Below are 17,425 nucleotides of genomic sequence, written 5' to 3'. Positions count from 1 at the left end.
TATCTGAATTCTACCCAGTTTAATAAATTAGAATGTAACACCACCTAACCCTGTAATAACATTTTCAGCTTTGTTCACAGCAATCTTGTAAGGTTTACATAGTGTAAGTGCTATTATTTCTATTTTATAAATTAGGAAACTGAGTTAAGTGGCCTGCCTAGAGCAATTCAAACCCAGGGCTTCTAATTCCAAGCTTAATACTATTTCCAATGTACTTGCTTTAAAAGAAATAGGAACTATCCATTTGTACATAGCTTTTAGAATCAAAGGGTTTGGAATTCAAAAGTCTTCCTGTAATGGTAACTTTTGAGGCAAAAACTTGTTTCAGCTTCTTAACTTTTCTTATTTCTAATTTTTGGTATATTCTTGACTGACTCGTCATTAACAATTTCTCTTTCTGAATGTTAGCAAATTGCTTTCAGTTCTTTAGGCCTAAAAATGACACTTGTGCTCCTTGGCTGCAGGAAGGTGGTTTTTTTTTTTAAATTTAAATAACTATATCTATAAAATATCAACTTCTTGAATGACGATTCTCATATGGTTTAAAGGTTTTTTGCTTTAGTCATAAGGAAGAACAATGGCACTATATTTAATACCATCTGAGAACTAAAATGAATCCTATATTGAGCTTTTGGGAGCTGTAAAGAAATAAGATTTGAAAGTTCACTTCTAATAGCATTTCCAAATCCAGAAATCCTTCCATATAGGCTGAAGGTTCTTAACAAAGATATATAATTTCAAATGCCCTATGAAGTAATAACAGTCAAAATACTGAATTTCAAAATAACGTATGGGAATTCTGGTCTTAACCTAATTTTAGTTGATTTATAGAATGTCACATGGTAAAATAATGAGAAAAAATATGGTCTGAATTAATGAATCCTTGTTTCCTGTCAGGTTTGCAGATTTTATCAGAGGCATGCTGAAGCTAATCCTTCTGTTACTGTTTTCTGGAGCTACGCTTTCATCCACTTGGTTTACCCTGACCTGCTTGAACACCATTACTCACCTGCCTTTAACTACAGGTACACCCTGAATCTTAGTGGACTCTGGACAAATTTTTTTCTCATTTCATGTTATAATATTGTTCATTTCTGATGACATTGTGAGATCCAAATTCTTTTCTTCCTTCTCTCCCTCTTTTCCCCCTTTGCCAAGATAGCAAATAATCTGATATAGGTTATACATATGCTGTTTTGCAGTACATATTTACATATTCATCATGTTGAAAAAAAACTGATGAAGGGCATAAAATGAAAAATGGAATGCTTCAATGTGCATTCAGAATCCATCAGTTCCTTCTATGACAGTGGATAGTGGAGTTATCTTGGATCCATGCACTGCCAATAATGAAGTTATTCACAATTGATCATCATAATATTGCTGTTACTTTGTACAGTGCTATCCCGATTCTGGTTACTTTACTTTGTATCTGTTCATGTAAATCTTTGCAAATTTTTTTGAAATCCTCCTGGAATACACTAGTATTCCATCACAATCACATACCGCAACTTGTTCTGCCATTCACCAACTTGTGAGCATCCCCTCTATTTCTAGTTCTTTGCCATCACAAAAAGAACTGTTGGAAATATTTTTGTACAAATAGGTCTTTTTTCCCTTTCTCTAATCTCTGTAGGATATAGACCTCATAGTGGTATTGCTACATCAAAGGTGTATGTGCAACTTTATGACCTGGTAGGCATCACACATAGATTATCTCAGCAGCCTCCTCACCTTGATTTTCCATTACAATCAAACCTGTCTCAGTGATTTTTCTCAAGTATATATGTCTGATTATGCCATTCCTCATTGGTATCTAGAATAAAATAAAAACTCTTCTGTTTAGCTTTTAAAATTCTTCACCACCTGACCATGGCTATTGTTCCAGCCTCCCTGGTCATTAACTCTCCCTCCCCTGACACCCATCCCCACTCTCTCTCTGTTCTCTGTCTCGCACATGATACTCCATATCTTTTCTTCCTACCTTTGTACTAGCCATCTTATGTGCCTAGAATATATTCCTTCTTTAACTGTGGTCTCTTAGAAACCCTCTTTTTTCTACAAGATGCAGTTAAGTACTGCCTTCTACAGGAAGGATTCCACTTCCCCTCAACTACTACTGCTTGCCTACCCAAACTATCTTGTATTTTATTTTTATTTGCATTTATTCTGTACATATTTATGCATATACTTACTGTCTCGCCTCCCATTAGAATATAAGCTCCTTGAGAGAAAGGACTATTTATTTTTTAATTTATATTTCTAGCTCTTAGCACAGTGCCCAGCACATGGTAAGCTCTTAATAAATGCTTGTCAGAGCATTATAAAAACAAATAATTTGAAAGAGTTAAGACTTTTTTTTCTAATGTACCCCTATCTTCTATCTTACTATCAGTTTTAAGAAAGAAGAGAGTGGTAAAGGTTAGGCGTTTGGAGTAAAATGACTTGCACAGGGACACCCAGTTACAAAGTGTCTGAGGCCAGATTTGAACCCAGGTATTCCCAACTCCAGGTTTATGCTCTATCCAGTGAACAACCTAGTTTTTAAGTCTTTTGATCAACATAAAGAAAAGATTTTTTATTCTAGTAGATGACAACTTTCATTCTCAAGGATTGGGGGATCAGAAGTTTGTTAGCTATAGATTGGAAGGAATACCAGTTGATCTAGGATGGCACACCCCAAGGCCCCATGGAGACCACAGGACAACAGTGTAGCAGACATTGCATTGGCATCTATGATATAGTTCTTCAGACACTGAGAAGCTTTGGGTAGAAATAGTGGCAATTACAGTTGGGCATCTGGGTTATTGAATACCTGGTGTTTGAATCTCCAGGAGCTGTTCTGAACTCATATGTGACCATGTTCTCTTTTCAAGAAAATAGATGATGCACATCAGAAGCTGTTCCACCTCTGAATATTGGGGGAAGGAAAGGAAGGGACTGAGACAGTGTCAGAGATTGTGTTGACAGCCTGAGAATGAGACTGAACCAAAGCTGTGTTTATACAAAATAAATGAATTGGACATGATACATTTTTTTATTGCCAATTTACTGGTGATTTATGAACTATGAAATTTGGTGCAATCACACTGAAGCTATGTAGCCTCTAAACATAGTCCAGATTTTGTTCAAATCTGTTAAAAATTATATTGAAAAATATATCTCCTATCTTTTTTTTTTCATCTAGATATACAACTGAACCACAAATTAAAGTAAAGGTCTATCTTAAGGTATACTCAAATGGCACTCCAGATTTTCCTTAAGTTCAAATCTATTCAGTAATTTTTAAGTCTATGGATATGGCTGACTAAAAACAATCATTCTATAATCAGCAGCCATCAGAGTCCTGTAAGGTCAAGAAAAGGCTTTTTTATCAACCCTAAAATTTTCTTGACTAGTTTGGAACGTGTAAGAGAGAGAACCAAATGGTACCACTCTCAAAGAGCTTACATTCTCTTTGGGGAAAAATAATATACACAGCTAAGCAAATAAAAGCTATACGTAAATACATGAATGAAGACAATGTAGAGTAGTGGATAGAGAGCTAGCCTAGGAACTAGAAGGACTTGGTTCAGATCCTGCCTTTGACATATGAGTACTAGCTCTGTGACCTTTGGCCAATCGCTTAAACCTTCAGTGCCCCCAGACATTTCTAAGATCATAGATCATAGAACAATTAATAGAAAGAGACTGGGGACAGTAAAGCCTTTAGCCCCTTCTTCTTAGGATTATTGTAAGGCTCAAATAAGATCATCTCTCTAATGCTCTTTTAAACCTTAAATCAATCTCTAGATAAGTGCTGGCTATTATTATTATTATTTTGTCATGGACAGCAAAGAAACTCAAAGAAAAGGTCAAGATAAACTTTTATATAAAGAAGTGCTCCCCAAACTGTGGAGAAGCCTCTCAAGCTCTGGAACTGGTTTTGCTTAACATATCTACCAGCATTTTGAACCAGACAATGCCGAGTAAACCTCTGAGTCTGCTTCATTCACACTGCTGCTCAAATTTAAAAATGACAAGCTGACGGTATAAACTTCAAGGCTTTAGAAAGCAGAAAAGTGACACTCAAACTTCACTGTGGACATATTTAAGGGAAAATAATCCAAAGTCAGTTTAGAGAGTGATTAGTCAGTCAACAAGCATTTATTAAATGCCTGCAACACACAAAGAATGAAATGAGCCTTACTCTCAGGAAGCTCACCATTCTGATGGAGAAAACAACAAATACCTATGTAAGTAGCTACAAAGTAGAGAATAAATACAAATAATAACAAGTACTACTGAGTATCAAGACTGTTGATTGACTCACTTATTCAGGAAGCATATATTTATCACTGCATTAGACTTCGTGCTAGATATGAGTCAAAGACAAAAATTTAAACCAATTCTGGCCAGAAGAAATTTACATTCTCTTGGAGGAAAATGACATGTTCACAGATGAGTGAATACAAAGGAATTTCCATGGTGGGATGATGAGAGTACTCTCTCACCAGGAGAGAGAGGATAGAGAAGAGAGCTCAACCAGGACAGTCTTGGGAGACACCCACAGTCAGGGATCAGGAATTCAATGATTATCAACAGTGTCATGTGCTAGAGGAGGAGTGAGGAAAATGAGACCTGAAATAGATCATTGGTAGCTTGGACGAGAACTGTTTCAGAACCATTTGACCCAGAAGCTCCGCTGCTAGGCATATATCCAAAGAGGCCTTTGACAAAAAGAAAAGCTCTTGTACAGACCCACATATTTATATCACTACCTTTTGTAGTGACCAAGAACTGGAAACAAAGTGGTGCTCGTTGATTGGTGAAAGGCCGCATAAATATATATATGGACGATTACTGTGCTGTCAGAAATGATAAATGCGAAAAATGCTGAGAAGCATGGGAAAATGGATGTAAAGTAAGCAGAACTAGTAAAAACAATATATATCATGATTTCAACAATGTAAATGCAAAGAAAATGTTGCTTTCAGGTTCTAAAAGCACCATTGTGGTGTAGTCCTCAAGTTAACTACCTAAAAGTCATCACAGTTGGTAGATTTAAATTAAATCAAATCATTTTTTCAATAATTTATTAAAACCACCCTGTCCCATTCAATTGAATCAGTAGTGTCTTGACACAAAACTTTCAAAAAGACACTAAGTCTGATGAGTTCCAGAGTTATAAAGTCCAAAATGAAGCATATCTTTGATACTGGGAATCAGGAAGATTTGAGTTCAGATCCTCCCTCAAACACTGCTCACCTGGGTGACCAAAGGTAAGTCACATAACCTCTTTTAGCCTCAATTTCCTTATCTATAAAATGGGGATAAATAATTGCACTTACCTAACAGGGTTTCTGTGAATATCAAATGAGATATTTGTAAAACATTTTGTAATCCTTACTCTTTATTAATATTATTTGATGACATTTTTCAGATTAACTAATAATAATAATTAGTACCACTAATTATTATTATCCTTTTTATATAGCCTTGGGAGTTTACAAAGTGATTACCTCACAGTAATGGTGAGGTAGATCATACAAGTATTTTCTTTTTACAGGTGAGGAGACCAAGATACAAAGAAGTTGTGGCTTACCCAATGGGAGGCCTTTAATGGCATGCCATAAATGATAGATAGATAGTGTACTGGACTTGGATTCACAAAGACCTGAGTAAGAATCCAGCCTCAGACACTTTCTAGCTGTGTCTCTGGGCAAGTCTTAAGCTCATAACTTCATTTTTCTTCTCTGTAGAAAAGGGATAATCATAGCACCTACCACACAGGTTTACAGCAAAGATCAAACAAGGTAACCTGTGTAAAGAGCTTTTTGCAAACTGTTGTCGTTGAGTTGTTGCATTTGTGTCCAACTCATAGTGACTCCATTTGGAGTTTTCTTGGTAAAGATATTGGAGTGGTTTGCCATTTCTTTGTCTAGCTCATTTTATAGATGAGGAAACTGAGGCAAACAAGGTTAAGTGACTTGCTCAGGATGGCCATACCGCTAGAGTGTCTGGGGTTGAATTTGAACCCAGGAAAATGAGTCTTCCTGACTCCAGGCCCAAGACACTATCCACTGCGCCACCAGCTGCCCCAGCACCTTAAAGTGCTATATAAATGCTTGCTATAATCAGCAACATTATTGTTGTTACTATTAATATCAACATCATCATCATTATTGTCCATGAACACACTGCCATTAAGTAGAGGAGTTTGGATTTGAACCCAGGGCTCCTGATTCCAAACCCAACAATCTATATCTAACTTGACTCTTCGACGAATTGTTTTTAACTTTCCTAAGTAATTTTGGGAACTCCTTTAGACTGGAAATCTAAAAGAGCTCATAACATGTTGAAACTTATAAAACCTTCCTTTAAAGATCATTTGAACCTAAATACTATATAATTAGAAGTTCTTCATTCCATAAGTGGTATCTTTAAGCTTTTTAACCTCTTTTACCTTAATGCCATTTATATAGAAAGATAAGAATATTTTCAAACCCCAGTTTTTAAACTTAAAAAAAAGATTAATGAGTTTTACCTGTTCTGGAAGAAGCCCACACTATACTAAGTTGATAACAAGAATGCAATTGGGGACAGAATGAAAAGACTACAGAAAAGAAGACAGAATCTTTAATAAGACAAAGACTGAAATAAAATAGAAGATTTGGTATAGAAGGTGTAGACCTACAAATGACCACCAAATTGCTAGATTCTTCTGTGAATAGAGATGAATCTATTTTTGGTATGTTTTATAGATAAGTCAGTCCTGAGAAGCATTATATCATCTCTCTGTCCCGTGGGAGAATGACTGAGCCTAGGTTCCTTATGTCCTAGGAGCTTTCAGTAAATATTCATTATCATTAATATAGTAGCAACAGACTACATTTTATTATTCAGAACTGACTAGACCTAGAGAAACAAAAAAACACACATTTTAATGTGGCTTGATAAAAATCAATAAATCTGTTGCTAATAATCTTTCTGCCTCATAAGAAGCTGTCTTAATTCCTTTTAAACAACAGACATTCTGTAGAAGGGGACTTGCTAATTATTTGGACTAATCTAGACCTTTGAATCTCTTTTCAATGCCCCTGGCAAATTCCTATTTCCTCCACCAACTGTCGTTTTCATTGTAATCAGGAAAGTATTTAGAGCCTTTTAGAAATTCTTCTTTCATAGCAAATTTGTAGTTCCTACCATATCATAAAAGGTTATCTGTGGAAAATATATGTGAATCATAACTACTGACATGAGAAATTAATTAAAATTCAGAAACTCAGTTTCATCATGCCATTAAAGAGATCTAATTTAAGCAATGTGCAGCTATTACTACTGCTATCAGTTTTAAATCCTCAGTGCTAGAATTGCTTTGCAAGGCATCATCTAGGATTACATGTTAGCACCATTATTTGAAGTTATTTTCCATGAGGGATAAATGGAGCCAATTTAAAAATCTTGGTTTAGATAGAAAGTTATTGATAAAAAACTATCCACTTACTTTAAGAAGTAAGTAATAGTTGAACCATATTACCCAGAGTTTACATGGTCATTTTCTACCAAATGTCAAATTTGTCTTCTCTTTTTAAAATGTTTTTAAATGCTAATGCTTTAAAATTGACTTTCCCAAAGTAATTTGTCTGCTTTTAACAAACAGAATAGCATATGAATCAATTATTTTGAGAAAATTCTTTAAGTAGCTCTGGTTATTAGGGTATCACAGTAGTAGGTTTATAACATTCTAGGCACAAGTGTAGAAGAAAACAGCCTGGAAGAGGTTCCAGTTGACCACTTGCTACTATGGATCATAGTTAGAATTGTAGTATAGAACCGCTTAATATATGTACATACTGGGATGGGATGGGTTATAAATGTTGGACATGCAAAGACTAGAAAGTGATACTACCACCACATTGTACTTCCATCAGTCAAACTCTTCATAAACAGTTTTGGTAAACCACACTTTCCAAATGATGTGTAGAAATTGTAGAGAATTCAGAAGTAGGAAACAGGAAATGCTATGAATAAAGTTTGAAGGGAATAATGTTGTTTAACATTAAGAAGAAATTTCTTGTTTTGTCCAGTATATGAATGATTTTTTCTAAACTTAGGTGCTTACTTGCTACTTATATCCCTGAATAAATAAGCAAGAGAAAAATGAGCTTAAGAAGAGAAATTTTAATAGGATGCAGGAGACAGTTTTGGTTTTTTTTTTAACTATCAGGGTAATAAAACACTGGAATAAACACTGTTCCTGAAGATCTTCAAGAAAAGAATTGAGTTTTCAAGTAGAATGTGCTATTTAAATGCAAAGGAAAAGCTAGACCAGATGAACTGTCAGCATCCCTTCCAGCCCTATTATTCTGAGATTTCATAATAAATTACCTTTTCCAGGGTTGTAAATGCTGCTTTGGGGCATGAAAAATATGAATAAGTTCAGACTCATTAATTCTGATTTCACAATCAGTCTTCACCTCCATGTCTACTAATACTGAAGATTATTAGTTGTGCTTCATTTCTATAAGATAATTAATTTGCTTTCTAGGGATAAGGGTCTGTAAACATAATAATCAACCTTTCCAAAACAAAACTATAGAAACAAAAAAGATGAGCAAAAGGGGCAAGCAAATCATAACACAAAATAACAGGAATTATTTTGTACCAGAATATCCTCATCATTTTCTACAGTCTTCATTTTATATACCACTGACTTTCTTAATATGAAATATTTTGTAGTAAAGAACAAAACAACTGTTTTTGAAATGGAAGAAAAGGCGCAACTCAAAGATATTGATATACAAATACAAATGTATATCAACATTATCAACACCCTTGAAAAATGATGTGGATGTTTCTTGGTTCCTTTCTTTTTAAGCATCTCTTAGTTGTCCAAATTCTCTTTTAAAAGTATTCTTTATCTTAATGTCAGTTTACCATAATTATTTTGGAAATTTTTTAATAAATTCAGTTTAATCATTTCCATTTATGTTATAACTTTATCATAAGAATTCAGTAAATGCACAAATAAAAGTTTATCCAATATTATACCTAGTATATTAATATAATTATTGAAATTCTTTGAGTTTTTGAAAATTCTTGAAAATTCTTTATTCAAATCAGCATGATAGATGCTGCTTTTAAAAAAATTTTTTAGCCCTTATCACCCTCTGTCTTAGTATGAATTCTAGGGCAGAAGAATAGCAAGGGCTAGGCAATTAACATCAAGTGACTTGCCCAGGGTCACACAGCCACAAAATGTCTGAGGCCAAATTTGAGCTCAGATCCTCCTAACTCCAGGCCTGACACTCTACCCACTGTGATACCCAAAATAGCTTCTTAAGAAAACTTTAAGCCAACTTCTCTACTACTTCTCCACTTATAATTATCAAGAAAAGTAAACTCAACAGAACTGTACTTAAGAGGTTTTTTATTTTAAATTCTTTTTAGCATTCATTTTGTTTTTTTTAATCAACAAGGATATTTTTCTCCTCTTCCCACCTCCCTCAACCTTCACATTGAAATGAAGAAAAACAAAACAAATGTAACTTATAGTTGTTGTTATTATCATTAACAATAATGAGAATTTCCTGAAAGCTCCCAGAACACAGGGAGACCAGGCTCAGTCATTTTCCCAGGTGACTAAGTTGGAACAATGCCTATTCATCTCTGTTCGTAGTAAGTTTAGCAATTCGGTGGTCATTTTTATGTCTATACTTTCTACACCAAATTTTGCTTTTCAGTTTTTTGTCTCACTTAAGGTTCTTTCTTCACTTTTATAGACTTTTGATTTTGTCCCAAACTGCATTCTTCCTTGTAACAAATATTGTGTAGTCAAGGAAAACAAAGTCAAGGAGCAGGGAGGAAGTCGGAGGTGGAGAATGCCCCAAGTTCATCATCCCATTATTGATATTCTAGAATTGGGGTTGGTCATTACAATGATCTAGTCTTTCAGTGTTTACAATGCTGTTGCTATTATATAAATTGTTCTCTTGGTTCTGCTCATTTCATTTTGCATCAGTTCTTGGAGATTTCTCTGAAGCCAATCTCTCTATATGTGCAGTTTTAAAAGTAGAATGGATACTGTATTAGAAAGTCTGAAATCAAGTCTTGACTCTGCTACTAGCTTACACTTGACCACCCTGAGCCAGTCGTTTTTCGTCTTTGGGGTCAGTTTCTTCACCTGTTCAATTGGAATGGTAAAGCTCTTCTACTAGCCTGACAAGGTTAAAGCAAAAATCAAATGTGATAATAGATAACAAATCAAGCCAACAAGTACTTATTAAGCCGTGGTTGTTGGTGGCAGGCATTGTATTAAGTGCTGGAGTTACAAATAGAAGCAGAAAGAAATAGTCCCTGTCCCCAAGGAGCCTACATTCTAGTAGAAGAAAATGCTATGTAAAATGAAGCTGAAAAGGGGAGGAAAGAAAAGGGATAAAAGTACCTTGCATGAAATCTTGATAAAGTCCAGAGAAAGGTCAGGAATATGGCCTGAAAAAAAAAAATGAAAGATGGGGGCAAGTACATTTAACAGTTAAAAAAAGGGCAGCTAGGTGGCTTAATGGATAAAGTGCCAGGCCTGAGAGAACTTTTTCAAATTTGGCCTTAGACATTTGCTTGTTATGTGACTAAAGTGACAAATCAAATACTGAGGAAATAATCTTCTGAGCCAAAAACTCACCTTTTTTTGTTAAATTCTTTAATCACAGTGTCAGGGTCAGAGAGACATGCCCAGTACTCACCCCTTTTTGCCAATTTGCCTATATACCTTATGCAAAAGAGTCAGATTACACAAATTTCCCCTAAAAGCAGGGAGTGATCAGCTGAATGTTTCTTCAGAAGGGGGAAATCAGAGTGTCCCCTTTTAAAAGGTTTTTTTTTTTTTTTAATTTCCAGAAGGTCAGGTTGTTTCTTTAGATTCTCATGAAGGAGAGAATCATGTAATCCTCCTGGCCCAGTATAGTAACAACCAAGGTTATTCCATAGTTTCAGAACCAAAAGATATTCCACTGTCATTAGAAATCTGAATATGTTCCAAGACGGTAAAGATGTGCCAACTCTCCTTGTTAAAGGTATTTTGCAAAAGCATTTCAAAGGATTTTAACTTGTTATTTTACTCACAATATGATTACTGATTACTGATTCTCACTTATAATTATTCAATCAATCAATAATTGGGATTATTCCTTATAACTTATCACTAAAATACTGGTTATCTAATAGGATTATATGCAGAGAATATACAGCTACATAGAGGCATAAAACAGTGACTATAAACTGACTTGTTATTTAATTAGATTATCTTTTACATCACTTAACCCCAGCTGCCTAGCCCTTACTTTTCTGCTGCCTTGAAACTTATATTAGTGTCAATTCTAAGACAGAAGGCAAGAGTTTTTTTGTTGTTTTTTTTTAAGTTAAAATATTTTACCAGTGCAACATTATGACATTAATAATTTTAAAAATCTTAAGAACTTAATATAATGCATGGTCCAATGGAGTGTATTTTTTATTCTTGTCAAATTAATTTTTACAAAAACATTTTCAGTATTTCTCACTCATAAAAAATGAAAGTGTTTGATTCATATAGTCTTAATATGCCTCATCTAAAAATGAGAAAATCTAAGTGTAAAGAGAGTAAAGGATATACTGAGGGCATCTCCAGCCTAGACCTCCTCTGACTCTTGTGCATAGCTATTTTCATTACTAGTTTAGGAATTAGTCTGTCATTGAGTTAGGAATACTGTAGAGGTAGGGAGGGAAAAATATCTTTGAGAAATATTCTAATTCCTTTACCTGAAGTTTCCCTAGGCTAGGCAAATGAGGTGATTTTTTTTTAACTAAAGTGGAATTCTTTGCATTTTGTGTAGTAAACCAGTAAAATATTCTCTTTGAATGAGATCCTACTCTAGACTCTTTTATATTATTCTTCAGTCTAGGAGAAAAAATAGAAGAAGCAGTTGGTAGTGTAGTACCATGGAAGAAAGTGACTCCATTTCATATAATTTCTCTTTTGTCCCCATTTTCTTCCTCTCTTTTTTTAATCATTGTCATCATCCTTTCTCTTTGTACTGTGGCCCTGTTAACCAGCACAGATTCTAAGACTCTTTGCATTCTCTTTTCAAAAGGAAACAATCAGTCTCTCTCTTTAGAACCCCCAGGTCCTTTGGGTATATACCAGGGAAAGAAAAATGGACATTAATTGGTTATTCTTACCTACCTACCAGGGATGAGGTAAAATTCATTTATATATCAGAATCAATTCTGGATAATTTTTATCCTAAATATACTGTGGTGAAGCCACAAGAAGGCCATCTTGGTTCCTTGGTGAACAAACTCAACATGAGTTACCAAGGTGACATGACAGGGGAAAAGCTGATTTGATTTTCGGCTCCCCTTACAGCTTCACAGAATCTCCCATTTGGGATCTGAGTCCACAAAGTACAACTCATCCCCAAAAAAGAATTCTGTCTTTGTCATTATTCAACAATAAACAGTTTTTGCTTTAAGATCTCCAGTGAGGGGGCAACCATCCCCTCCAAAGTCAGCCTCTTCCACTTTTGGATAGCATTAATTTTTGAGACATTTTTACTTACATCAAGCCAAGTGTGCTTTTCTGCAGCTTCCATCTATTAATGCTACTTCTGCCTTCTGGAGATGCATAAAACATGTCTCATTTTTCTTGGCAGTCCTTCACATATTTGAAGACAACTGTCCTTTCCTTTTCTTTCCCCTCTCCCCAAGTCTTCTGTAGCCTAAACAATCCCATTTTCCTTCAGCCAATCTTCTTGTGGCATGAACTCAAGGCTCTTTACCTTGGTATATGACATAATGTTCTTGTGATATTCATTCCCCTACCAAGACTATTATTGGAGTGAGCAACAGAGGGAAATTCAACCACTCAACCACAATCTTTGACTTAAATTGTATGCGCTCTTCTCTATATCTGAAAGCTGGAAAAACCTGAGGAGCTTTCACTATTTTTGTTCTCCTCTGGACACACTTCAGTTTATCAATACCCATCCTAAAATATAATGCCCAGAACTTACTATTTCTCTGTAGTCCTATGTATTATGTCTGTTTTTTTTTTTTAACCCTTACCTTCTGTCTTAGGACCAACGCAGAAAAGCATTAAGAGCTAGGCATACAGTTAGGAAGTGTGTGAGGCTAGATTTGAACCCAGGACCCTCCCATCTCTAGGCATGGCTCTCAATCCACTGAGCCATCTAGCTGCCCCCACCTTCTATCTTTTTAAAAAGAACTTAGTATTCCAATAACTTTCTTAACCAGAATCCTACTGTTGATTCATGGAGCTTGTTGTCCACTAAATGACCCATATTTGTTTACAGCACATTTATTCCCAGTCTTACTTTCCCCATATTGTCCTTGTGAAACCTATTTTTTTTTAAATCAAGTGCAAGAAAAACTTCATATTTATTCCTAACCAGCACAAAGTCTGTCACAGGTTCTAGAGCACTTAGTTGTCATTGAACCAGTGATGACTACTCTTTAGGTAATTAGATGGTTGTCTAGCCCACATCTCTCCAGAATAATATGGATTATACATTTTGTCCTAAAGTTACTTTGGCTCTCTACAGCATTCACCTTATTTACCACTCTTCTAACTAGATCTTAAGGGGAAAAAAATGACATTTAAAATTTTTTTTATATTTATCGATGTTAATGCAAATATTGTTACAGGTTGATGGCATTTCATTAAGTTTTAAAGGACACTGTTAAATAATATACATGCAAGTCAGGTTCCATAACTACTATCCAAGGAAAAGAACGAGCACAGTGGAGATGTGTAAGCCACATTGCTTAGGATTCCTAACTTTCAGGTATAAGGAAGACCCTATGCAATTTATATCAGATTGTGTTTGAGTGGTCAAATTTCCCTTTGTTACTCACTCCAATTATAGTCTCAGTAGGGGAACAAGTATCTACAAGAACAGTGTTACACCATATACCAAAGCAAAGTCAAAATGAATTTATGATTTTGAAATAAAGAGTGATAACATAAACAAATTAGGGGAGCACAAAATAGTTTACCTGTCAGATTTATGGAGAAGAGAAGTTAGGTTCAAACAAGACATAGAGAACATTGTGAGATATAAAATAGATAACTTTGACTATATTAAATTTAATTTTTTTACACAAACAAAATCAATGCAACCAAGATTAAAAGGCAAACACAAGGACAGTGTAAGGCCAAAATGACTTGTTAAAATGGTAAAATGAGGAATCTTTGGAGACTAAGCAATGTTACCTTGTATTCATTCCATATTAGACTTGGGACTGGTATATATACAGTGATCCCTGGGTGAGTAAGAACAGGTGGATTCTTTCCCCCTTTGTATTCTGGACAACCAGATGGGCATATACATGAATCAGTACTGCTGAGTAACATGATATAAGGAAGCATAATAAGGGTACAACATTTGTTACACAACAGGAAGTGTGAGAATACAATTAGAAATGGAAACCTTTGGCTGTTCAAGAAAGGGATTTAGTGGAAAAACCAATACCATCCATTATTCTGAGCAAAGATTCACTGAGCACTTCTTCTCTAGGTGTAGTATATCTGTCCCCAAATTAAGTACGTGACATACCACATACCCCAAATGTAGCTATTACCCAAGGTGCTGTCTTGGGCACTTCTCTCTCCTTTAGTGTGCTCATACATCTCCTGCATATCTTCAGGTACCACTTTTGGCAGAAATAAATAATTTTGTGTTTCCTTAATAACTAGTACTGGAATTTGAATTTAAATAACTAGTATTGTTTTACTATTCTAATAGCATATGTATTTACTGTCACAATATGAGTATAATAAAATTTTGTGGCTGCCCTGGGAGTCTACCTATCATTTATGACATTGGAACTCAGAGAGCATCTCCTTTAGAAACAAGGGCCTGGCTTGAGCACTCAGGGAGTACAATGTGTTCATAAGTTGGAGACTCCCTGTATTGTCATTTTATCTCCAGGAGTCATATATTACTGGAGATTCAATGATTCTTTGGCCCTTGGGAACCATATCAACTTGTCTCCTCACATAAATAATTTTCATGTTCCTTGTTATGCTTCATAGATTTACCCTTTGGTTTAATTTTTTTTTCCTACAGTTTCAAAGCAGACATAAATTTTGTGATTCCATCACTGTAGATCCCTCTATGTTCAAGTAATGTACCAAGAGGGAACTTAATCTTGTTAATTATATTCTGGTGATTAAATTCATATTGCACTTTGACACAGCACCCCTAAAAGAGAGAAATAATAGTGGCACCGATAACTGCTGGCAACACAACCTTTTCCCACCTGCCCCACAAAACTAGGATAAAGAAAAGGGCTGACAGATGCAGGATGCTTTTTATATCCTTATCGGCCACTTTAGCCAGAGTTGGCCCTTAAGAAAGAACACTCGGGTGATCTCTCTGATGTAACTGACTGCCTCTGGCATAAAACTAATCTGTTTGTATTTTTATTTTAGTGACATTGTACGCCTCCTGTATTCTGCTGGGAGTATTCTTGAATAGCAGCGTTCCCATCTTCTTTGAGCTTTTTGTGGAAACTGTCTACCCAGTTCCAGAAGGAATTACTTGTGGAGTTGTTACCTTCTTAAGTAATATGTTCATGGGAGTGCTTTTATTTTTTCTCACATTTTATCATACAGGTAAGAAAGGCATTCTTTGTTTCACTATCAAAATATTTTCTCAGGACATTATATGTTAATGTTGTATAGAGATTTTATATGCTGAATTCTCATTAATATTGATTATGTTTCACAAATCTATCACATGCTAATGGCAAAAGGAACACTTTCAATTCTTGTGCCCAGTGTCTAGCACATATCCCAACATATAGTAGATCCTTGTTAAATGATTTTTTTTTAACCCTTACCTTCAGTCTTAGAGTCAATACTGTGTATTGGTTTCAAGGCAAAAGAGAGGTAAGGGCTAGGCAATGGGGGTTAAATGACTTGCCCAGGTTCACATAGCTAGGAAGTATTTGAGGTCATATTTGAACCCAGGAACTTCCATCTCTAGGCCTGGCTCTCAATCCACTGAGCTACCCAGCTGCCCCCCAAATGTTTCTTAAAATAAATAAGTGAATCTGTAGAGATTCTAAGGCTTTGGGGGAAATCTTGAAATCTACATATATTTTATATCAATATATGAATACTATATGTAATTTTCATATATGCTGTATGAGTATAGTATATATAGGAAGGAATGGAGGGAAGGCTTGTGCATGTGTATACATTTCTTGTAATGGGAAAGCAGTTACTGTGGTCATCATTCAAAAGACTTGAAGACATTTCAGTTTAAAACCTAGTCAGGATAATTCCCATCCTTTAGAGTGATTAGAAACCCCTGCTCTAATCATCTATCCACTTCATATTTGCCAGGCTTTGCAGTGGAGTGAGATAGAAAGAACACACAATCCTGGTAGTCACATATGTGACTATGGTCAGTTCACTTAAACCTCTCTGAACCTCAGGTTTCCCATCTGTAAAATCAGGGAGGTAGGACTATATGGCCTCTAAGGTCCCTTCCAGCTCTAAATCCATGAGCCTCTGCAATTTGTCATTTTAGAAACATTTGTTTTTGGAACAGTATGGATTATTTTCTCTTAAATTTAAAGCACTTGCTTCTCTCTGATCCTGTTGAATAAATTGTTTGTAAAAAGACTAGATTCAAATTGTAGAGTCTTTAAATTGGAAAGCATTTTATAGATTACGGAATCCAGCCTCTTTTTTTATGGGCAGGAAAATCGAAGCCTAAATATGTGAAATTATTTGCCCAAAGTTGCACTTCTACTTAGTGGCAAATTTGGCGCCAGAACTCATATCTCCTGACTCCTAGCATTATGATGATGTTTTTTCTCTTTTTCTTGTGCCTTATCTGTGTGCTTAAATAAGGGCCTTGTGATAATAGGTATAAATAATGAATATAAAAAATCATAATCTCAATGGATATTTCTGCTATAACAAATGGCTCATATCACAGTGGTTATGGAATGTATGCTTAAATTGGAAATTTCTTCAAATGGCATTCTCTAAGAAAATGATGGGCATTGACTTGTCCAATATGTTAGTTGCTTTATTTTCATGTCTTTACCTTTACCTTGCTATAACTTTGCCTATCCTCTCACCCAGAAGATCCAAATGGCAATTTGTTTTATGGATTGGGTGAAAGCTGGACTCTCCCTTGCTTTAGGATTTTGGTAAATATATTCCAGGGTTTTGCTATATTGGCTTGGGGTGGGGTGTGTAATGGGGAAAAAGGGCTTTTGGTCGAATATATTAAAAGGTTAGGTCACCAGGGAATTGAATATGTGATTTTAGTGATTTATTTACAAAATATAGGAGAGAGTGGAAGTAGGGAGATGAGAAGAGGGTAGAGTTAGAGATTTGTATTCAAGTCTGGGCTTTACTCCGGTG

General features: G+C 35.3%; 1 protein-coding gene across 1 annotated transcript in view; it reads left to right on the top strand.

The window, feature by feature from the left end:
* The window catches only part of SLC49A4 (solute carrier family 49 member 4), a 127,457-nt gene that overhangs the window by 92,017 nt on the left and 18,015 nt on the right, over window positions 1-17,425 (top strand). Inside the window, exons 7-8 of the mRNA XM_044670047.1 lie at window positions 898-1,025; window positions 15,473-15,655. Coding sequence (XP_044525982.1) covers window positions 898-1,025; window positions 15,473-15,655 — 311 coding nt within the window. The remainder of the gene's footprint in view (window positions 1-897; window positions 1,026-15,472; window positions 15,656-17,425) is intronic.

The sequence above is a fragment of the Gracilinanus agilis genome, chromosome 3, assembly GCF_016433145.1.
Source record: "Gracilinanus agilis isolate LMUSP501 chromosome 3, AgileGrace, whole genome shotgun sequence".
Lineage (NCBI taxonomy): Eukaryota > Metazoa > Chordata > Mammalia > Didelphimorphia > Didelphidae > Gracilinanus > Gracilinanus agilis.
The sequence above is the reverse complement of the archived record's forward strand: the minus strand, read 5'-3'. Positions and strand labels throughout refer to the sequence as shown.